This window comes from Drosophila yakuba, chromosome 2R (assembly GCF_016746365.2).
Source record: "Drosophila yakuba strain Tai18E2 chromosome 2R, Prin_Dyak_Tai18E2_2.1, whole genome shotgun sequence".
NCBI lineage: Eukaryota > Metazoa > Arthropoda > Insecta > Diptera > Drosophilidae > Drosophila > Drosophila yakuba.
Genome location: NC_052528.2, coordinates 12,966,146 through 12,990,697, shown reverse-complemented (window position 1 = coordinate 12,990,697; position 24,552 = coordinate 12,966,146). Strand labels below are relative to the sequence as shown.

General features: G+C 42.0%; 2 protein-coding genes across 4 annotated transcripts in view; one reads left to right on the top strand and one right to left on the bottom strand.

The window, feature by feature from the left end:
- Window positions 1-24,552, bottom strand: part of LOC6530398 (exostosin-1) — a 60,940-nt gene that overhangs the window by 6,127 nt on the left and 30,261 nt on the right. The window contains exons 3-5 of one of the 2 annotated variants that reach the window (XM_002091288.3): window positions 16,518-16,592; window positions 16,237-16,363; window positions 14,499-14,618 (exon numbers count right to left, since the gene is read on the bottom strand). In XM_002091288.3, coding sequence (XP_002091324.1) covers window positions 14,499-14,618; window positions 16,237-16,363; window positions 16,518-16,592 — 322 coding nt within the window. The remainder of the gene's footprint in view (window positions 1-14,498; window positions 14,619-16,236; window positions 16,364-16,517; window positions 16,593-24,552) is intronic. The other variant, XM_039372605.1, reaches the window with a different exon arrangement.
- LOC6530400 (lamin-C) lies at window positions 3,520-8,462 on the top strand. Of its 2 annotated transcripts, none has more exons than XM_015196465.3 (4): window positions 3,520-4,116; window positions 6,418-7,012; window positions 7,081-7,886; window positions 7,952-8,462. In XM_015196465.3, the coding sequence occupies exons 1-4, from the start codon at window positions 3,716-3,718 to the stop codon at window positions 8,070-8,072; spliced, it is 1,923 nt and encodes a 640-aa protein (XP_015051951.1). In that variant the 5' UTR covers window positions 3,520-3,715; the 3' UTR covers window positions 8,073-8,462. The 2 variants fall into 2 exon arrangements, with proteins under 2 accessions (XP_015051951.1, XP_002091326.1); XM_002091290.4 differs by having other exon boundaries at window positions 3,521-4,116; window positions 7,081-7,803.

Genomic DNA, 24,552 nt, shown 5'->3' with positions numbered 1-24,552 from the left:
TGTGTGTGGGTGGGCGTGGCAAGCGGGTTAAAAGTTCCAAGCTGTGCAAAGGCAGCTGCATACATAAAATGTAGTTCTCTGTTGGCCAGGCTAAAAGTTGCACTCACTGACACCCAAAACACTCAACATCCAAAATAAAAAAAAACCAAAAAAAAGAAATGAGAAAAAGGCGAACTCCTTCGAAGACAAACACTAAATTAACTTATGCAAGTAGCTAAAAGAGACTTGAACACTGAGATATAAATGAGAAAAAAAGTTAGAAATGGTATGTAAATGCTTGACATCAACTTCCTCCTACAACTTTCGTTGATTAAAAATTAACAAACGTCGGAAAGTGCGAAATTAAGCAAACAAAACACGAAAGACGTACAACATGGCGTATGCGCATGCAGTTGACTCCACTTGTAATTTCCATAAATAACTCCAAATCTCTACTGAATTATGGACCAGGCGAAAAACGTACAAAACTTTATAAAAATTGGAAAACAAGAATAGATCCCCTAACACGTAAAAATATTTAAAAATTTAAGCACGCCCGCTGATACGCAAACAATTTTACCCTTTTGCGGTTTTTGGCTTATGACAATTGAACAAAAACAGCAGCAAATCGCTAAACCAATTTCGAACCGAATTCATTTTATACATATTACTTTTTGTGTTTTTTTAGTCATATATTTTATATGCGGCGTTTGGACGTGTTTTTGCACAGAAATTTATCGATCTAAACTTGTTGACCAACGTTAATTAAGTGCGATTCCAGGAGCGTAGTGGGTTTGGTTTTTGGGAGGGGGCTTATGCGATGAAGTGTAAATGCGCGGGTTGCACAATACTTTGGCTTTGTTTTTGGATTAGGGAAAATTCAAATAAATGATTTTTTGTTGGGGATGCAGAGTAAGCTCCTAAATATGCAAGTGTAACCAATGAAAAATTCAGGGATTTTAAAATTTATTTATTTTAGTTGCTCTGTGCTGTGCAAATGATGATTTTAGTTTTATATAAAAATAATTAATTCGTTTAAAAGTCAAAATGTTATTCCTAATATTAATTCTAAGCTCTAATCTGCGATTAAATTCGCAATGATTCCTTAAAAACCTCTTCAGCTTAATCGGCAGCAGTTTGGCTCTTGGCGTTTATTCATCTTATAACGTCATTTGCCATGACTTCAAACTTTAAGTTGACGATGATGTCATTATTGTTGGCAAACTTCGGAGCTGTCGCTACAACGCAAATGAAAATATAAAAAAAACAACAAATGCCGAAGTTATGAAGCTGCTTTGACAAATTCGAAAAACAAGCAAAACGAAAAAAGCCAAAAAAAATATTCAGTAAAGACAAACAAGTTTCGACGGCGGCCAAAACGAGAAGCTAACTTTAATTTTGTTTGATTTGAGTTTATTCAGTATCTTTGTGTTTTCTTTATTCAACGACAGGCGCAGCAGGCCAATATAGACAAGCAAATGTAACAGAAAGCAAATAAATGCCAAATAAATATTTGTTCGCAGGAGTTTGCACAAATTAAAAGCCCTGCGGGCAACTTGTTTGTTTATTTGTCATTTCTTTATTTTGGGTTAATCGATACTTGTTGTTGTGTCAAATGGCGTGCCAGAATATTTCTCATTCGAGTTGAGATGATAAGAACCTTAAATAAAAGTGCAAAAGAGGCTTGGTGCCCTCACTTTCCTTACAGACACGAAAATAACACAACCATGAACCAGCCCTATAGATATAGATATATACAAATGCTTATATTTTTAGCATTTTAATAGATGAACTAAACTTCCTCTGACTGCCATACACACCCATTGCATTGAGCAATTCTCCCTCTGCCATAATTCTTATCAATTTGCAATCTTAATCCCGAGCTATTCATCAAGCTAAACAAAAAAAAAACAGCTAGAACACTTTCAAGACAACAAAAAACCGGAATAAGCATAAGAACAAAGCCAAACAAAGTCCAAATGAGACAACAAACACAAACATTTAACATCTGCTTAGGCTTTAATACGCGTTTTTTTTCCACACACACAATTGGGCTCATTAATTAATTTTAATTAGCTAACGCTCAGAGCATACAAACGGATCATAAGTATAATTATAATTTCGAAAAGGGAAGTGTCGAGTTTGGGCAAGAAAATAATTCCAACGCTCGTTCATGATTAAAAATAATTCGGTGACGTCACACAGAAACGGCTACGTTTTGGAGGTCAGTGCTATATACTCGATTCACTTTTTTTCTCCGTCTTTACTTTTTTCCTTCTTCGCTTGGCTGCTTCTGCTCGGGTGGTGACGTCACGGGCGTCGTTAGCATTGCATGAGAAGTTCACATATATTCTCACAGAGTGCCAGCTAGAGCTAGAGAATTCAAAGCTCTCCTGTTCTCTCATTCTCATTGCGATTCTCAGGGGCAAAATAAAACAATGTTTGCCGGCTATTTTTGCATTTGCAAATAGAAGTTGGCAAAAAAAGAAAAATCCTCTCCCATTTTTTAAGAGCTTATTTGTTATTATGACTACAAAAGCGGTTCAGTACCCCTAATGTCAATAAATACTTCACTTATGACAAGTTGCCACTGCGCCAAGCCGTTCTGCACCACCCACCCACCCACCATCAACAGGGAATGGTATGTAGAGGTGCTAGTACCAGCAGTATTTCATAATTTTGGACAAGTCACTGGGCCATAATTGACCCGCCGCTGATCGATAAGCTCGAGTGACACATTGTGCATACGAACTGTGGGCCAAATGGCACGGAATTGATGATATGTGGGCGGGCGTTCATTGTGGTCGACGATTTTCATATGTCGCAATCCCTTTTAAGGGCCATTCATTTATGCGGCCAGCCAAAGTGAAACAAATCATAATGAAAATGTGCGGCGAACGAGCGGAAAAATGTAATGATGCCGAAGGGAAATTGCGTTAGGCAATCTTTAATAATTTTCACATCTTTGAAATATTCTCTAAAAGTTTAACACTTTCTTTAATCTCACATTGAAACTCATTCCATTTATTTTTGTATTACCATTTCTAATTTTGTACCACTTGCCGTTCATTAACCTTGGGCAACTCAATGAAGATCTTGTTGAAGATTGGAATGCATCGCTGGGATTCCACCGAAATGTACAGTGCAGCTTCATTCAATGGAACATAAAAGGTTAAATGCTAAAACTTAAAGATTTAAAGATTTTCTAGGATTTCCCAAGGAAATGAAACCAAATTTGAAGAAGTTGTTTTTGGGAACAGTTGGGTGCGTTAGAGGCGATTTCTATTTAGAGCTCCAGAGGCACAAACAGCTGTACATAGGAAAGCCCAACAACTCTTACGAATGCGAATGGGAATTGGAATGGGAAAACGAATGTGTTGGAAGACGAAACAACAATAATAATAAAGCCAAAAGGTGAGAGCGGAAAAAATAGAGAGAGCAGCGCCGCATTCGTGTTGTATTTGGTTTTTTATGACCGCTGCCGCCGACGACGACTAATTTTGTCGATGATAGCCGTTCGGTTTCGTTTCGAGGCAAAGTTTCAGTCAATTTTCAGTCGTCAAAGCAGGCGGACGTGCAAGCAAAAATTCAGCTCCAAACGTCTGGAAAATATTGAAAGAGACTTGAGAGGATTACGTACTTAAGACCTAGCAACTCGCAACTCGCAACTCGCAGCTCGCAGCTCGCACCTCGCACCTCGCAAAAAACCGAAAGAATAAGAACACACATTGCAAAAATGTCAGCACGCCGCGTCACATTGAACACACGCGTCTCGCGCGCCTCCACCTCCACGCCGGTGGGCGGGGCATCCACCTCCTCAAGGCTGGGCGCCACCTCACCCACCTCGCCCACGCGCACCAGCCGGCTGCAGGAGAAGGAGGAGCTGCAGCACCTGAACGATCGCCTGGCCTGCTACATCGATCGCATGCGCAACCTGGAGAACGAGAACAGCCGGCTCACCCAGGAACTGAATCTCGCCCAGGATACCGTCAACCGGGAGACCTCCAATCTGAAGGCGGTCTATGAGAAGGAGCTGGCCGCCGCCCGCAAGCTGCTCGATGAGACCGCCAAGGAGAAGGCCAAGCTGGAGATCGATATCAAGCGTCTCTGGGAGGAGAACGACGACTTGAAGCCGAGGTAAAGCTCTAAGACAGCGGGTTTGGAATTGGTAACAGCGTATTATCAGCCAGTGATGTCATATGCATAAAGCCATGCCGGGCAACAGAAGCGAGGCACAGGCAGAAAATGCGGGTAACTTTGGGAGCTTTCTTTCAATAATGCACAGAACGGATAGCTGCGCAATCTTTGCGATCTGAAAATGAGTAGTACAGTCGACCAATAATTTCTGGAAATATATTCCATTTTATGTAGTCAATTTTAGAAACAAGAGCATTTTAAAATAATTTATTTGGAATAGTTGCCGCAGAACATAAGTTTCAGTTAGCTTGGCAAAATCAATAACAATCTGTATTATATTATGGTATTCATATGACATATTTGAAATGTATTACTCAGTTTAGAGAAATGTTTTAGTAAGATAGGAAACCAAGTTTGTATGGTTATTTTCTTTATATGTAGGCAGCGACAGAGATAGATAGAAAACGGGGCAGACTGAGAGCGAGCGAGGCCGATGATGTCATGCCAAAAGCACATTTCGAAAGCCACGCACATGGGAACTCTCTCGACTCTTTCGGTGTTGTTTATTTTTTGCATTTACACTTCCAGAATTCATTGGGCATTTTTATGCAAATGTTAAGTTCCCAGCTAATGAGTAACCAACAAAAATAGGGAAATCAAATAACAAGAACCGAAATACCGCCTTAAATTCCAATGAAGGTTACAAGACTATGATGTCATGGCACCCAGTTACAGATCCATTTGTAATACCAGTTTCTGGTGTGATGTCAACAAAATGTTTGGCTGCTTAGGTTTTCCATTTGCGAGATTTCCGTTTCGCGTCGTTTGCGTTAGCGTTATCAGGCAATATTTATTTTTGGTATTTATTGCGCGATGAGGCCCAAAGCTTTTTTAATTCATAATAGCCACATTTTGTTGTTTGTGTTTTGCAATGTGTTAACGAAGTTGCGAGTTTGGCTAAAAGGCGGGTGCCTAAATGTTGGGTAAACTTGATTTTTCAGCTACTTTAGGCGTGCCTTAAAGTTAAGAAACGCACCGGAATAACAAAGGAAATTGTTTTTGATTAGATACGATAAGATTGCAGCAGAATTAGGGATCTTGTGGTATAAGAAGATAAAAGATTTCTCTTTTGTTGAATTTCCATATTTCTTTAACTATATTAATTTGTTAACTTCTGACTGCTTAAATATTTGAAATATTTTTAGTTGAATTTCGATAGCCAAATATTTTCTATTTTTCTTCCATGGTGACAATAGCATACATGAAAACAAATTAGGTCAGCGGAAGGAATTGGGGAGGAAAAATTGAACTTCAACACGCACACACAACGCACACACAAAACGCACAAAATAAAAATGGGGAAATAAGGAAAATCTAGAACGCAAACAGGGCAACCTTGAATCTATTTTGTTTTTATTTCCCCAATTTTACACAAGTTTTCTTGATTAGCTACGAAAACTGTTTACATTTTCTCGATGCAGAAGCAAAAACCGAAAGTAAAGCGCTAAAAGAGAATAGGAAATTTTGAATCCATAAAAATAGGGTTTCAAATATGGTCAAAACAATCGCCATAGAAGGCGCCAAAATATATACATCATTTAAATAAATTTTTCATTGAACGCAAGGCATGTAAAGTCAATTAATTTATAGTTTAAAGCAAATGCCATGTTGTACAGAAAACCTTAAAACGTGCCGACCACGCGAGTCGCCGATTGACAATCAAAATTGCCAGCCGAAAATATGCAGGGACTATTTGTGGAATTTTCGTGGCTATTTTTTTATAGCGATTTTGTTTTTGGCCAAACAGAATTTCAAATACAAAAAATAAAATGCTTTGAACTGTATGGAACCCATAAATCAAAGGGGGCGCAGCGGGGAAACTGGTCAGAAATAGCCGGGCTACTTTATGCTAATGGCATGTGACGACTTCTCCCAAGGCAAACAAAAACCTCGAAACGTTTGATTCTTGTATGGAGGATCGATGAACGAGTTTCCAAGCGACTATATCATTTAAATAATTAAAATGAATAATACATTTGCGATATAAAGAGAGCGTTTTAGCTTTCGAAAACAAATGTGAGTCGCCATGTGACTCAATTATTATAACTCGATATAGATAAGTGACGTCATTCAATGAGCACATGTATGTAGATAAAAGTCAAAAAACAATTGACTCTTATGAACCATCTAAATTTCAACAAGGGATTACTCAGGCATTTATGAATAATTTACAAGGTCCTTAGATATTTCTTTGTAGTAAAATATTATTTGTTTTATAACAACTTCCATTTTACATTTAAGACTCGACAAAAAGACGAAGGAGGCAACAGTGGCCGAGAACAATGCCCGCCTGTATGAGACGCGCTACAATGATGTGAATGGCAAGTACAACCAGTCCTTGGCCGATCGCAAGAAGTTCGAGGACCAGGCCAAGGAGCTCGCTTTGGAGAACGAACGCCTGCGCCGCCAATTGGATGATCTTCGCAAGCAGCTGGAGGCGGAAACGTTGGCCCGCGTCGACCTGGAGAACCAGAACCAGAGCCTGCGCGAGGAGCTGGCCTTCAAGGATCAGGTGCACACCCAGGAGCTCACCGAGACCCGATCCCGTCGCCAGATCGAGATCAGCGAGATCGACGGCAGACTGTCGCGCCAATACGAGGCCAAGCTGCAGCAATCGCTCCAGGAACTCCGCGATCAGTACGAGGGTCAAATGCGCGCCAATCGCGAGGAGATCGAGCTGCTGTACGACAATGAGATCCAGAACCTCAAGGCTGCCGCCAATAGGGCTGCCCAGGGATCCGCTCATGCCACCGAGGAAGTTCGTCTCATGCGCACCAAGATCGACGGCTTGAACGCCAAGCTGCAGGATCTGGAGAACACCAATGCTGGCTTGAATGTGAGTACTGCCATTGGCAATCAGAGTTCCAGTTGCAATTTTAAAATACCAATTTCCAATTGCTTTAGGCTCGCATTCGGGAGCTGGAGAACCTCTTGGACACGGAGCGCCAGCGCCACAACCAGTACATCGCCTCCTTGGAGGCCGAATTGCAGCGCATGCGCGACGAGATGGCTCACCAGCTGCAGGAGTACCAGGATCTGATGGACATCAAGGTGTCGTTGGACCTCGAGATTGCCGCTTACGACAAGTTGCTGTGCGGTGAGGAGCGTCGTCTGAACATCGAGTCGCCCGGACGTCCGACTGCCGATTCCGGAATCTCCAGCAATGGCAGCCACCTGACCGCCAGTGCCAGTTCCCGATCCGGCAGGGTCACGCCCAGTGGACGTCGCTCGGCTACACCTGGCATCTCTGGATCCAGCGCCGTGAAGCGTCGCCGCACCGTGATCGATGAGAGCGAGGATCGCACCCTGTCCGAGTACTCGGTGAATGCCGCCGCCAAGGGAGATCTGGAGATCATTGAGGCGGACGTGGAGGGACGCTTCATCAAGCTGCACAACAAGGGTACCGAGGAGATCAATCTGACGGGCTGGCAGCTAACTCGCATTGCCGGCGACGAGGAACTGGCCTTCAAGTTCTCGCGAGGATCGAAGGTGCTTGGCGGTGCCAGTGTCACCATTTGGTCCGTCGATGCGGGAACCGCACACGATCCACCCAACAACCTGGTGATGAAGAAGAAGTGGCCGGTGGCCAACTCGATGCGATCGGTGCTGGCCAATGCCGACAAAGAGGTGAGAGTCTTGTCCATATACAACACGTGCGGCACTTGCGACATCTGCCGCCACTGCAGACACCTCGAATTCGTGCTCGACCAGTACGATATGCTATAGATCTACACATTCCGAATATATAATTTACGATATATATTTTGCTTTCCAGGATGTTGCCAGCTACGACCGTGTCCGTGCTAACGTTTCCAGCCACACCTCGCGCCATCGCAGCAGCGGCACGCCCAGCACGGGCTTTACCCTCGGTTCCGGAGCTGGCTCCACTGGCGTGAGGAGTCTCTTCTCCCTGCTCTTTTAGGCGGGGACGACTCCACCTTCGAATCGGACTGGCTTGGCTTGATGATCAGGCCCATCCAAACCACAACTCACCGCAGAGACTCACAGACTCCGAGCTGCACATTCACACCACACAGATCTGTTCTGCATACATAGGCACATGGATGTCTATCACATATCAAGCTAATTGTGAATTATGTACAACAATCAAATCTTGTTCAACTCTTAATGTTAAATGTTTAAGTGCCCTTAGTTGATGTCTTTGACTCTATGCGTCTCCTATGTTTAAGTAAGTTTTTTCACGCTCTACACTCTCTCTAATCTATGATGAGAACATGCATTTTGGTAAAAATACAAAAATAAATACAAATAAATGTTACAAGAAACATTGGCTGGAAAATCAATTAATGAGATTTCGCAGCCCAGTCGGTTGGTTGGTTGATATCTTTTTGCAAGGAAGCCAAATCGGCTTAGGCCAGAGGAGTTGGATTTGCGCGTGGAAAAGTTCTTGAGCTGCTGTCGCGGCATTTTGCACTATCTGGGGTCCAGGACCAGGCCATAATGGACAGCTAAGTGGGGGAAATTAACTACAAGAAGTCGGGGGACAGGTGCAACTGGGAGCAAAACTGTGGGCTAAAACCGAACGAGGTCAACGAAAAAGTTTCGCAACTTTACAACTTGAAAATAAATTAGGTTGGATCACGGGGAAAGGTCGAGCAAACTAAGGCCAAAGTTTTTAATGGAGCAAATATACAGCTTCGGGCAGTTGTACAAATACTATTAAACAATTCTAGGGCTGCCATTCGAACTAATAAAGGACTCGACTGTTTCGGATACAAAAATAAAGCTTAGAAATATATAGTTGTGGGCCTTAACAATATATTTTTTGTTTGTTAATCAATTTGATTTGTTCAAACTGTAATACTTGTATACCTAAGCGTCCCACTGTTCCAACTGCATCCTTCAGCTTACTCCACAGGAATTAGCATTGTCAGGAAGAAGAAGATCCTTTCACTTGGCGTCGCCAAAGCCAAATTGCGTTATCTATTGCCCAGCCATTTCTCGCAGTGCATGAGCAGCCACTAAGGCAACTTAGCGGCGCTTGAGTGAGTGCACGATTCAATGGAATGAATGCGAGAGAAAGGCGGCGGAGATAGGTGAAAGCGGCTGAGATGGCGGAGCAGGCTGAGAAACGTAGGCGGGCAGACAGTTGACTTCAAAGTAGTTTTCCTCGGCAAAGTTTTTTCCTCCTTGGCGCACGTTTGCATGCGCATAATAGGATTAGTCAAAGTAATAAGTTGTTTTTCTACCTCCACTGTTAGCTGCTGACGCTACCTAGATTTCTGCTGCTCACAGGACCTGCTTTTTCCTGGATCCTTGCTGCTTTTCCCGCCCAGGTGAGTGGGCGTGGCCAGTGCCAGTGCTTTGAAACGCACGCCTCGATGAGACAAAGCAGACGCGACAGACAGGTGGAGAGAAAGTTTCTTTCTTTTGCCATCTGCCTGCGAGTATGCAACATATTATGTTGCATAAAAACCAAAGCCACAAAGCCAAAAAACCAAATAAAACACCAGAAACAAAGAGCGTTAAGTCTGCATGGAAAAACATGACATTTGAAATCTTGGTCAAGATTCTTGGTGTTTAATATTTTTCACAAAGATATGACTTTCTTCTCGTGATTTGCTCACAGTCACCGAATTGCTAAGAAATATTTCAAAATGTTTGTGGAGTTTGTTTACTTTTTCGCAGTGCACACTAGTATGCAGAACATTTCGAGCCCAAACCCAAGCCCAAACTTTCGGCTTATTGTGGTTTATTTAGTTGTTTTGTGAATTTTTTGTGACCATTTTCGAACTTTTACCAGCTTCCGCTTTTCCTCTCCCTGTGCAACTTGAGTGCATGGCACACGCTTATCGGTCACATCCATTCGGCCCCAAATCACACACACTCGAGCACACAAAGAGACTTTTGGGGCTTAGGCCAAGATTTTGGGGGCCACTGTGGGCCCACAGTAAGTTCGGTAAGTGGACTTTGAGTGACCTTTTTGTGGGGATTCTTTGGGCATGGCCAATAGCCTTCGGACTGTCCCCACACAGATTGGTCTACTGGTTGCCGGCCTGGTTAGTCGAAAGTTCAACACACAATAAAATTATGCAAATCTTGGGATCAGCCGCCTACGATTCCCATTCATCCAGCTGCAGACACACACATATTCTGCGGCCTACGCACTTAGTTTCCAGTAGTTTCCCTTCGAAGGATGTTGCAAAAGTCCGCCTGTGGTCTTACTTTAGGTTCAATTGTTGATTTATTAATTGAAATAATTGGGATTGTCGGGGGAGCGGTTGGGTTTGAGTGCGAATACGTCGAAGGAATTGATTTGTGCTTAAAAACCGAGAAGCCTAAGTGGAATATTCTCGATTTTAAATCTTTGGATAGGAGGAAAATGCTGCCACAATTTATGCAAATGCTGAGCATCGGTTAAATAATTTAGCTAAAAATGGGCCTGATATTGTCAGAATTTCGTTTTATTTAGCTAACTATCATGATAAAATCCCAATCATTTATGAGCTGCAGTGACAACCATTTTTCATGAATTCCAATCACACCTAATTGATTTAATTAGGACAAACCACTTTATTATATAATTAGGTCAAGAGTGGTGCGATTCACTGTCTAATATAGGGTATGGCCATCGAAAACAGAGTCACATTCAGGATGAGATTCAGGATGTGTGTGCGTGGCTGGAGCGTCTAACAACCCAAATAACTGCTTAATTTGTTTTTCCTACGACCCGTTCCATGGAAAAGCCCTGCTTATATTCACCTTTGCTGTTTGCTTGCACAGCAGCCACAATAGCAACAATAGCAAGAACAACAGCAACAGCAGGCGATGAGGGTAAACAAAGGTTGACCCGAACCCAAACTCAAACTTGAACCCAAAAACCCAGAAAACCCCCTTAAAACCGTCAGCTGGCTGTTAGTTTGTTGACTTTAATGGACCAGTTTTCATGGCAGAGGAGAGAGTGGCAAAAGGATACGCCGGAAAAACTGACATCGCCTGGTCACATGCGGTTCAACGCCCAGAATGAGAAGATTTTCCAACAAGGCCAGTTGAGGCTGGCGAAATTATTTGCCACTTTTTCGTAGCTCTGGGCTTTAGAGGGTTAAGAGCGTTCTGGGCTTGTTTATGCCTAAATCAATTTGCCGCATGAACGGGTCTTAAGTGTAAGCGAAGGGAAAAGGATTCCCCCAAAGACCCACACACACCCCCCCTCTCCCGTCCCGTCCCGAACTCCGTTCCATTCATATTCATACGTGTCCCGGACTAAAGGATTATTAGGAACTTTCCGCTCCAAAAGTGAGACGTGAGTGGCCAACCTTAAGGCGATGCTTGTGCTATGAGGGGCGGCAAAAAAATGTGCAAAATTAATAATAACAAATTATAAAGGCATTCCCCGCAGAGGCCACCACACCCTGCACAGAAAGAATTTCTTCTGTTTATAAATATTCTGGAATTGTTTTGCCCGAGGCAACCAAACGCACACAAGTATTTGGGCCATCTCAGGAACTCATCTGCATATTAAAGCCGCAAAAGAGACGCAAAGGCGGCTGAAAGTGGAGAATGCAGCTATCCACAAGGATAGACATGATGTTTGACCCCTGTGGAGCTACATTCCTGGCCATATGCGAAATGTGGGTCAAATAAGCCAGAAAGGATTGTGCACACGGCCATTACGTGATGCACGTGCCACACCTCAGCAGGTGGGCGTGGTCCGATGTCTCTGCCTGCGCTTTTCCCCTCTCCCTATCACCATGCCCGCCCACTTCCGCCCTGTCGAAAATGCCACAATTCATCTTTTTAATCGCGACCCATAAATCAAATGTGCGCCGCAAAAATGCAGGCCAAACGAAAAACTTGTGCACAAACAAATTCTGATGCACACTTCGTGGCGCAATTTAAGTTTCACAGCAAAATTATAGGGGAAATAGTCATAGATGTCTACTCACTAATTGCTCTCAAAGGGTTTCATCAAAGCGTATCACGCATTAGATATGTATTTAAAATAAAATGATATTCCCATGGGAGTTGCACACAAAATTAAATATATGTATACTATAAATTTAAATAGTCAATGACTCTTTAAATTGATTTGGCAATATTCATTTGAAAAACGATGTTGTTTATTATGGAAATATGTAGTCATAAATCTCCAACGTGATGTCTGTGGGCAGCAGGTCGATCAAAACCCAATTAACTTTGGTTGCTTAACGAAACAGCATCTGCCCCCTTCACGCCGGCCAATAATAATTATTAGAGAGCAGGCCAAATTAGTTGGCCAAGTGTGAGGAGCGGAGAAATGGAGAAAGGGACTGCTTTCACCTACCTTCACATAAATCAAACTAAACGCTCTATGCGTGTCCTTTGTTGACCATGTTCTGGTCGATTGTGGACCGAGTCGTTAATTGCCTTGGCAAACCCCCATCGCCCTCGTCCTTTCGTCCTTACGTCCTTTGGAGGTGGTCACAAGGTACAGTAAAAATATTTGTGTTTAATTTGGTTACACACATTTTGGTTGCTGTAACTGCAAATTGATTATTACCAGCCAAAACGCAGGCAAATGAACAAGCCCCGAGGCCAGCGGGGTCAGGGGGATATCACAAGTGGAGAATCCTGGCAATGGAGCCGCAATCTGAACAACTCTCTGCTCCCCATTTCCCTTGCCGCTCCATTGGACTGCGGTTTTTGTCAACGAGCGGAGCGACAGACTCGACGACATTGCAATGTTGTCGGTCGTCATGGGTTAACATGGCTAGGTTGCTGCACAAGGGTGTGGGCACACTGAGAGAAAACCATCAAAAATGATAGAATATAGAACAATTCATCCTAAATTAAGATAAGTGGGGAAAGAATTTTTTTATCTAACCTGAAATTGCTCTATAAACACTATATTCTTCCATATTTACAGGGCTTCCTAGAAGTTCCTTGAACATAAGTGACTTAAATAAGGCAGAAACATTTAACTTCTGCAATACTTGGCCGTAAAATTTCTTAATTAAAGTTGATATTTTAGTTTGTGATTGAGTACTATTCTTTCTCACTGATGGAGCATGCGGAAGATTCGCCACAATCGCGAATCTGGATGCGAACTGGGAGTCGTCTCCGGTTTCAGTTGGCAGTTGGGCGGCATCAGCTTCAGCTTCATCTTCAGCTTGCCCCTCTCCCCACTATGATTACACAAAATTGAATGCCGTGCATCCTTGCCGTGGATGTGTCTACATCTCTGCATCTCTGTGCTCCGTCCCTGGCTGTGTGTCAATTTGAGTGTTGAAAAGTGGTCTCCAGTGGCGGCGGTTTAGTTTGCTTTTCGCGTCTGCCCCCCCGGAAAACGCAACCCGCCCTTTTGGCATTTCGCTCCTCTGGTCCTCTACAATGTGTGTATGAGACTCGCGAATTTCTGCTTGCCATTTGTGTGGAGATAACTTTGTTGTTCGCTGTTTGTTTGTTGTTCTCCGTTTGCATGCCCGAGAATGTGCGGAATGCGTGTGTTTTATTTATACCCATCCACCCACTTGCCACCCCACTCAATTTGCCACCCCGAACTTTAGGCATTCGGTCGGCGTTTTGGGGCAAATGTATTACAAACTCAAATTCAATGGCAACGGAAAAGTTTTACTACTTAAATGTATCTGGAAGATACACTGGGTCGTAGTTTTCATATACAAATCAAATGCCATACACTGTCAGCCATCGATAATCAAGGAACGTATCGACTTCACTATTGCCTCTTTAGGCTTAAAGAGCATTATTGTTAGAAAACTTATCCAAAAATATTTGATGCCTAATATATAATAAAAAAGCTTTAATAATGGTTGTCAAACATTCCTATTCTATTCATTTTAACCCATTTAATTTAAATTTTACATCTGAAGACTAAGGGCCAAAATAGCCATCGTTATTTTCAAACTGCTCTGCCCCTAAACGTCGCAAACGAATGTATATTTGAAAGTTATATTCACACATCGTAAATACAAATAAAAGTAAAGTTCGGTACGCTTAATTACAGCACGCAGTGTGCCAAAGTCCGAGACACGAGACCAAGTTGTTGCATACTTCCATCGAGCAAGTTGCAAGTTGCCGGGTATTCGATGCCCCAAAACCCCACCTCAGAGTCGCTAAGTAGAGCAAAGAACATACTCGTTACTTGTTTCTTGTCGATTGAGCGAACCAACAAAAGCCGCAACAACTTGCCAACTAAGTTGGAGTTGCTATTTGGAAACCTCCGAGCCACAGTTCACCTCATCTCGCCCTCGCACCCCGGCAAAGTTCACCATCACCATCACCATCCTGCTAGCCAAGTTATCAGCCGCAAATAGGCGGCGTGTACACATGCAAATGTTCCCCAAGAGAAACCTAGCACTCACCTCGAATGTTGTGAAGACGATTTTCTCAATGGAGCCGAAGTAGCGTTCCCACAGGACCTGCGTCTGCTGGCGAAGGGCGAAGATGCGTTCCGCCGGTATGGAGCGCACAATGTCGGGCACCTAGATATGCGAAAGAAATAGGAGAAGAGAAGAGGAGCGGAATTAGTTGTTGGTCTACTCGGTGCAGGCGTAATCCCAGCTTAATAGATGCAGCTCATCCCGGCACCGGAGCAACAATGCATTAATTTAGAATGCGCAGCTTAATTGGTTAAAGGGTTACGGCCACCCACCCACAGGAGCCATTCATCATAATTGCAGGGCAGGAGTGGTGGTTGCCCCACTAAATTGCAACGCCATAAAGAGTTTGCCTAGCCAGTCGGTTAGAGTCGTGTCGAGTCGACTCGAGTTGTGAGTCCGTGCTCAAGTTTCCTGCTCAAGTTAACTTAATTAATTGCATTTCCTGCCAATAAACTACAAAGGCAAACATGCCAATGGACGGGGACAGGAAGTGCAAGGGGAAAATGAAGAAAGAGCAGTAGAAGCAGGAAAATCAGCTGGGCAGAGATGGAGGTGGGCAGTGGGTAGTGGGGGTTGAAATCCCAATGGGCAGGCCAATTGGCAAACATTGCGCCAAGACTTTGTCGCGAATGAAGTGCGACAGCAGTGGAAAGAAAGTTCACAGAGAGAACAAATATCGAAGGCGTACTTTTGAAGCACGTCAAAGTTTCAAAAAAGTATGCTAAACAACCATACTTGCTTCTCTCGAATCAGTGAAAATCTGTTTGATAAAGTTAGTGACTGAATTGCAGTTGCTTCTTATTTTTTATAGTAGATTACATGGAACTATTTTTGACACAAACATGTCGGTGCTATTTTCTCTGCGTGCAACAGCAGCAATTGGAGGCGCAAGAGCATGAAGAAAAGGACACTGGCAGGCAGGCAAACAAATGAAGCAGGACACGCGCACAGAGAAGGAGTGTCCAAGGGCTTTCAGTGCGGCGTAACATGAAAAGGTGCGGACACTGGGACAAAGAGCTGCGAACCACTCACCTGGCTCTGATTGGGAAATCTTCGCCGCAAACAGAGGCTACCAGTCGACTAAGCGCTTCTCCTAATGGAGCAGTCATTGTTGAGCCTTTAAGACTTGAGTGGGATTCTTGGTTCTTGGTGTCTTTCGGTTCATTCTACAGGGAATTATCACTGGCTTTTGCTAGTAGTTTTGTCAACAGCAATACGTAGTTGTTGGTATATAAAATTTTAGGTTCAAAACATTCAAAAAGCATAGCAAACGATAAATACAGAAACAAGTTATTTTCAAAGTTTACTTTATCATGAAAGTTTTCGGCCAAAGACACGCCAGGATCTCTGCGTCCCGGTGAACAGGTGCACAAATCTTGCTGCTCCGTTACAGAATATTCATCACCGGCAAATGGCCAGACATTTAAAGGGGCCAATAAAAAGTGCAACAAATATTTGTGACGCCGTAAAGTGACAGCTCTCCGGGTTGTTTTCAAAAGGGGACTACACCTCCCAGCCATCCAAACAAGCGGCGCACATAAACAATGAAAACTTTACTTTATTTTTTTTTAGACAGGGTCGAAATGAAATCGCTTTGACCAAACGACTCCAAAAAGTGGCACACGAGCTACCTTTCAATTTTTCATATATATATTTGTATATATAGGGGCCCGTATAAACCCATCCACAGATATCAATAAATATATATGCTCCGGCTCACCTGCAGCAGGAGGCGCTCATCGGCCCAAATGGCGGCCTGCTTCCAATCGATTTTCGATTCAAACGGCAACACCCAGGCATTGGACAATAGCACGGGAATGCAACCAGCCTGCAAGGCTTCAAGGAATCTGCAAAAAAAAGGGACGAACATACGAATACGAATATGAAAAAATGGCATTGTGAAATGTAAAATGAAAATTGTTTTTTATGCTTTTCACCCATTTTTTATTACGTTTTTATTTCTTTTTTGACTTTTTCCGAGGCGGTTTTGTTTGTGCTTACCTAAAGGAACCCAAACGACGTCCGCGCGGCACCAAGCAGAAAGTGGAATTCTGCAGTAGGGTCTCGTAGTCGTATCTGCAATGGAGGAGGAAAAGGGAGAGGAAATGAGTGAGAAAGAGCGGGCAGAACATGTAAATTAGTGTGAGTCATGGCATTGCATAATGGGATTCTGGAGCAATTAATTGAACAAAGGTGCCTGGCGACGAAAATGTGACCCCAAGGATGTGCAGTCATCCGTTGAGAACTTAAGGGCATTACGATATGATAATGGATGGTGAGGGCGGTGGGTGTGTTAACGAATTCGGTTCTTAGGGAAATCAAATTTGCAAACGGGTGTAAAAGAGTTAAAGAATGGTTCACGTAGCTAAAAACTTCCTTAAAATACAAAAGAGTATTTAGTTCCGGAATTTGGTGGAAGACAGATTCCTTAGCATTAATTTTGCACGACGACTCGGGTTCGTTTAGCTCACATTTAAGTAATTATCTTTCCGGTTAAGGGACTTGCTTTCCTTCAGACTACGTTTCTCTTAATTTTTTATACGTTACTTTCCTCTACTCCGCGTCTTATTCCTGCTGCTAGCAATTGAAACGCTTCTATGCAACTCGTTTTGCTCTGCTCTTTGATATTCGGCGAAATTTCTGTCATTCCAGCTTCATGTTCAACAGGGCGTATGCTTAGCATTTGCTCACATTACTCATACGCCACGTTACCCGGCTACGCAATGTGCTGAAAATTGTAATCTGAAAGAAGTGGTGCGAGGGGATGGAGCGCTTTAGGCAAAGTCCACAGCTCGCGTTTGTGTGGCCATTTCAATCTTTAATTCGAAAATCAAAGCCACAAAATGCATCAAACAGCCATAATACGTATACACCATGTACGCCAAACATTGAATCAGGTGTGTGCGTGTTTGGGTGTGCGTGTGTGGGTGTGGGTGTGGGTGTGTGGTTGTAGGATGTGTATTGTCCGCTGGGGTCGGTGGCTTAGTTGGGCGGGAATTAGGTGCTTTTGGAGTCGGGCAGAGGGAACGGTGTGCTGCCAGTTTACAAGTTAAGTTGCGCGTAAAATTACATGTAGTTGGTCATGTTCTGCCCTCCAGCCAACGTGCACAACCATCGCTATCATCCTCTTTTGCCAACCAGCCCCTCCCGGAAATCCCGACCCCTCATCATGTAACTCCCCTAAATGGTCAGCAATTTGAGCTCGGTACACTCGCGTTTAAAAAGCAGAATCAGCAAAAAAATTTATTAGGAAACTGCATGCGCAGCTTTTTGGACATTGACAACGCACCGAATGCCAGAGAGAGCTGGGTATAGAGCATTAGAAAGAGAGCGAAAGACAGAGTTGGGGGCAGCCTGCAACAGTCCCAGTCTTTGCTATGAATAATCTTGAGCAAACAACATAAATTGCATGTTGGCTTGCTTCTGACATTTTGGCGAGAGTTGAAAAATTACACTGCCAAATGCATAGGCAGGCAACCAAAGAGGTTGACGCAATTTGGAAAGTGGGGAAAGGGTTAACTCTGCTGGTAAAGTTCATAATATTACGCAATGCACCCTCAAGCAGTTCCAAGAAATTTAAGAAGTGCTTGTTCAAGCTAGAAGAATAATAATATAAAATTGATTTAAGAGTCCTAATAGCCATGTATAAATATTTAAAATATTACAGTCATTTCAAGCTGAAACTACACTAAAATTGCGTTTGTTAAAGTAACTCTCTTAAATATATTTGAAATAACCCATTACGTGCTCGAATTGCCTGTTCTGAAGGAGGGAACAAAAAACAGGAAGCATTTTCATTGCATTAAATTTATGTAAGCACATTCTTATTCTGTGCTTTTGTGAGGGGGCGTGGTGTTTGGCCTAACTAATTAGAGAACATTATGCATACAAGACCTGGTTATACATTCGACTACATATGTCGGAACACTCGCAGCTCCTTCTGCAGGTCACTGCACTAGTTTATATCTATGTACATATACATATAATATGTATAAATGTGTGTATATGGAGTTGTAGATGCCGCTTTTCGACATTTGCTCTTCGCTTGTTAGCTACTTGTTTAAGCAATTAAGAGCCGCCAACATGCAATGTTGTATTTGTTGCACTTGTTTAGACAGCAGCTCAGTTCGTCCTGCGATCCCTTCTTCCCGGCCAACTTTAATTAAATGATTTTTAGCTTTCAGCCAAGTTGGGCGAACAGTTCTGTTCGGTTCGGTTCAGTTAAGTTCGGTTGGATGGTTTCGGGCCGCTTGTTTATGCACCCCAACAGCATGCGAGCCAAACTTTTACTATTTACACGCGTTTGTTGTCAAAAGTTCTTGCTGTTTCTGTGCTGTTTCTAAAACAGAGATGTTTATGTCACTGGCAGTGTGCCTAGTTAAGCTGGAATAGCAAAAACACGCTACTTCATTAGGGATAATACAGATGGCCGAGAATTAATACGCAAAAGCAGGCAGTAATTATTGTAGCTCTCGATTTTTCTTCGTTTTCATTTTTACAATTGCCCAACAGTTCTTTATCACCAGTTTCCTTTTTCATTTATTAGCAAGGGGAAAAATGTGCAAAAGTTTGTCAACTGGCTTGCAACTTGCGTGCTATGTTCAAAGAGTTATTTATTTTTTAACTTTCATTACAAGAGTTTATAAGTTGCGTGTTTTATAATTTATGCAACAAGTTGGATATTTTATTGCTTTTTTTCCGTTTAAAAACTTTCTTTGATGTCACTTAAAGGCTAAATGCGCAGCAACAATTATAAGCGTTGCAGCAAACTTTCAGTTTTATGTAGTGCAACTTGCCTATTTTATATTTTCTTATATATATCATTTATTGATATATACAATTAAGTTTGCAGTATATGTTTATTTATATAAATTTTGTTTACTATTACCGGTCGGTGTTTTTAACACAGCAATTATAGGCATAAGCCACAATAAATTCTTTATTAATAAAACACTTTGTCACTCAAGAGTTTCCAACGAAAAGCAATTTTATGAACTCAAGAAAATCAATGCAATTATGAGTTCCTTTTATATAGCTTGTTTCAGAGCCACGACAAACTTTGTTCAATAAGAATTTCAGCACACACTCTGCAATTACTTAGTCAGATTGCTGCAATGTCCCACCTGTTGCCAGCATTTGCCACCGGAGATTCAAGGGGAGTTTGGGATCACTAGAGGTGGAGAAGGAGAAGGAGGAGGAGGGAATGCCACAAAGTAAGTCACTTCAGTTCATGTCAATTGCTTGAGCCTAGGCCAGCAGAAAATTAACATAAGCAACTGGGAGGAGGCGGTAACCCACTAAGCTCGCAGCAGGCATATAATTTAAGTGGTTTCCAGCTGTCAAAGGTTGCCCTCCTGCTGCCGGTGGTTTCATTTTCCTGGGCTTTGTGAACGCTTTTTTTTCCGGGAGCTGTTTGTTGTTCGGGGAATTCTGGTCCTAGGGCTGATTGAGTGACTGACAAACTGACTGACTGGCGGCGGTGGGGAATGAGGTTGTGATTTCCCATTTAGTATCATCATTGGGGCTTTGCCTTTGACAGGTGGAGCATCTACCTTTTGCTTCTCCCTACTCCTGCAACGTAATTCACCTTTTGTAGTTTTCCGCATATCGGTTCTCGAGTTCTTTTGGGCGATTTTTTCTCTCTCGACAAGCACTTATGTATCGTTCTTTTGTATTCCAGATTGTGCCTCGTCATTCCTGCTTTTTGCCAAGAGCTCTTCTAACTTGGCCTCGGTGGCGTATGCGCAACATTTAGTTAATTGCCAAATGTAAACTAAACGAAACTGCCTGTCAGCTGCAGCAGAATGCAAAATTAATTAAAAATTTCCTAAAAACAGCAAAAAACCATCATAAAAAGTCGAGCAGAGCTGAGGCGTAACAAAATATACAACTATAATTGAACAAAAAGAAGTGTGCAAAATGTCAAGACCGAGTACCAAGTTAGCAAAAAGTTTTCGCGAAAGACGTGGTGAGAGTCTACGATGAATTTTAATGAAAATTAAATTTTTCAAAAACAGCATTCAGAATAAAGACAATTTGGAAACCATTTCGAATGCGGGGCAAGTCCCCAGAAAGCAGACAGCGAGCAAAGAACAAAAAATCGAACAAAAAAAGCCAAATGAAAAAAGGCATCCACCCATACGCATCAAAATAGGGGAAACGCCGGTTAAAAAACGCAGCTGCAAAAGTTGCCATTGTTTGGCCAAAGAGCAGTAGAAGCCGTGGCAAAAAGTTGATAAGAAGGAACAGAGCAGCAGCAGCTAGCAAATGAGTACAGAGAAAAAAGGAATTACCTCTCTTTTATTTTAAATAATGAAATGAGTATAAAACTAAACTTGTGCTTAATTATAGCTGGTTACACTTTTATGCAGCTTTTTTCTTGTAATAGTAATTATTCAGCTTAAATTAGCATTTTAAAATGTAGTTTCTGCAAATAAAATAAACAATTCCGAGTGTTCTTGGCATTAGTTTTTACTGACTAAAAATTGTTAATTCATCGCGTAAGCTAGCGAGTCATTCTACTGCTTTAGGTAGGGTAAAAAATATTTGAATTAATTTTATATATTTCATAATAATTTTCTTGCTCTGCACGCGCATAAAAGCAAGTGGAGATGGCAGCGAAACATTAAACATGGCGCATTAGTTGCAAGTGCAAAGCTCGCATCAAGCGCTGTCGAGAGACCGCCGACGTCCCTGTTTTAGCCCCATTCTTTTGGCCAAGCTGTTTGCTGCTGGCCCCCATCCTCTGGCCAAGCCATTCTCTTGGCCATTCCGTTGGCTTTGTGTGTGACCATCGGGGTAGTCGCTTGTCGCCAGCTTGTGATAATGGCTCATAATGAAAGCAGCAGAAGCATAACCGCATGAAGACGCCGTGCAATTGCGAATGCAGCTCACACAAAATGCGTGCGGGAGTTGCGAAGCGAAAGGAAAATGCTTTCTTTCTACTGCACTCGGGGTGTGTCGGCCAAAATGCATAAAAAACAAATGCATTTACGATTATTACAGAAACCGAAAGACACTAGAAACGGGCGGTAACCATAAGTAAAGGTAAAATAAAACTAAACGAGCGTACAGAGATAAAGTAACATGTCGCCTAGACATTGGTTTTGTAACTAAATATATCACTTATTTTAAGGAATGTTCACTTTTCAAGTACTAATGTAAATTTTAAAATGATTTGAAAATGAAACTAAAATTCATTGAATATTCACGTAAATCGTCGGCATATCATCGCTGAAATTAAAAGTACCACCGAGCAGAGTCTGGTTATTATTTTCAGGGCTACTGGGAGGTCCTTATGCCCAGGACATTACAGCAATGGCCGGCAATTACTTGGCACGTTTTTTGGGGCAACTCACACCGACGCACACACACACACACACATACATACACCTACATACATATATATATAAAAGCAAAGGGGAAATAGAAGAAAGTACTCAAAGAAATTGCCATTGCAGAACTGAGCAGCGTTCGCTGGCTACTGGTTCCTCCTTGGCCAAGGATCCGGCGCCTTCTGTTCCTCCTGCTTTCCAGCTTTTGCGCCTGCAAGTGTGTCGCCTTTTTAAAGTGATTTATGTGGAAATCTGAGATTAACGTGGAAAGTGGCAACCGGTGGAAGAAGGGAGCGAGGAGGGGTGGGGAGGGGGAAGGAAGAGCTCCTCGAACAGGTGCAATGGCAGGTGCACCTTGCAGCGAACTGAAGTTTTCACTCGCCCTTCTTTCGTCCTGCATGTTGTTGATAATGATGATGCTGGCATGAAAATTTATTACTTGGGAAATTACATTATGAAAAATGCATAAAGCCGGATCCGAGGGGAGATGAAGTGGGGGCAAGGGCAGGCTTTGGAGTCCTTTAATGAGTTGCGATTCTCCGTTTTCATATGTTTAAATTAGTTTGCATGTTCGACGAGTGGCAGCATTTCAAATTAAGTTTAATGGGGTCGAAGAGGATACGCTTAAGACTGCATATTTCTCATTTTAAAATGGATAAAAGGAGCAGTAGTGTAACCTGATATATACATATATGTACATATAGACGTGGATATCTACATATAAATTAAGAAAACATTTCAATGTAAAGGTTTTAAAGACTCTTTATTTTCTATTTTAAATAGGGCTTTAAGATGCAGTAACATCTTAGCCTAAGATGTAAAAGATGATACCTTTAATAATTCATAGATGAAACTTAGATATTTTATATATTTTGGAAAAATAACTTTGCAACTAGCTACCAAATAAGTTCTGCTATTGCAAGTAAATTCATAAATTTACATTTATTTTCCAATCACCTGCTGAGGAATTTTCTCCTCGTGCCATATGTAAATGTAAACGTTTTGAAATCCCAATTGAAATTGAGTTTCCCCAGAGACCTTGAACTCCCCAAAAAGCTGCCTTGTGAAGTTGCACACACTCATAAGCAACCACATACGCACATTAACACACTGGCAAATAAACTGCGTATTGAAAAATTGCAAGCCAAAATAACTTTATAAATTGTTAAGCTCAAATTAAAGGGCCACAAAAAGTTGAAAGTTGCCTCGGGACAACCTTGAGGCACCAGGGTGGCTACATGGGGCTGCAACAGTTGGCGTGGCCAGGCAGCAACGTGGCGTATACGTAATTTCGTCGCGTCTGCTGTTAGCGGCAACGAATAAAAAAAACAAGAGGCACAAACACCAAAAAGAAAATAAGGAACAAGTTTTACTTCCAAGGACATTTGCATGGCGTCTCATTATTTGCCACAGTTGCTACTTTCAGCTGACTTCAAAAATAGGCAAAGTCTGACAAACAAGTGAGACCGCATGTCCATACACTGGGAGAAGAAAAAAATAGAACACCAATAAGCATTTGCAATATGTTACTAGTATGTTACTTATTTAATAAAAAAGTTTAAACGGATAAAAAGAATGGCTTGTAAATATATTGATTATATATGGATGGACATGGCTTTTCTTTTTGTTATTATAAACCCATAAAAAGTATGCCAACCGCAGAGCCGAAAAAGTTTGAAAAACTGGATAAAAGCATTGTCCTCGTCTCGAAAGTAACGAAGTGAAAAAATAGATTTAATGTCATGTGGCTTGTTTCTACCCATCATCATCACCGTTATCCTGATCTGCGCCGGCCCATCAGGCCAAGTCCTTCGTTTTCCGCGACTGTAATGCATATGGTGCATGACATCGTCATCGACGGAAAAAACCATTGACGCCTTAGGCTCATTACAACAGCAACAAAGGAACTCCAAGGAAGCCCAAAAAGACCGCAAAACGTCAGCGAGAAAAAAATTTCATTAAAAGCAGCTCAAGGTTTTTGAATGCAGTTGAAAAAGTTTATTTCGAAGTCACAGGCTGTGGTAAAGTTGAAGTAATAAGCAAACTTTTTAATGGATTTTGTGTTGCGGTATACGGCTGTATATTTAACAGATATATATACTTTTATATGTGCCAAATTGGGGAGCTGGAGCCATTAACTAAGAGCTCTAATGAATGAGTTATGTATGTTATGAGTTGTTATGAATTCATAAAAACAAATTAAAGAATTAAACTAGTAAAAAGATTTGTATTTTTTTGCAAAATGGAAAGTTTTGCTTTTTGATTAAAGCCACTGCAGAGTGAAAAATTCAAGACATATTTATTACTCATAAATGTGTATAAAATTCATTGAAAAATTTTTCAATTTTCCAATACCCTAGATTTAATGCTCCGTTGACCAACAGACAAACGAGAAAACTTTACCAAGTCATTGTCAAATTGAATGGATTTCGACTTCTGGCTTTAGATTTGCTGGGTGTTCCCCGTCTTTATTACCTTCATCACTATGTATATTAAAGCGGAACAGCAACAATGCGCATTTTGCATATTAATGCCGGGGAAAACTCATCAAAAATACAGAAGCTCAACTCACCCAAAAGAACTTTGGCGTCCAGGCGCATTCACGAGCTTTTAGAGATTGTGTGCAAAAAAAATCGCTGATGCTATTCAAGGGTATTATGCAATTTTCTCTAAATATATATACATTTTTGTACATATATACG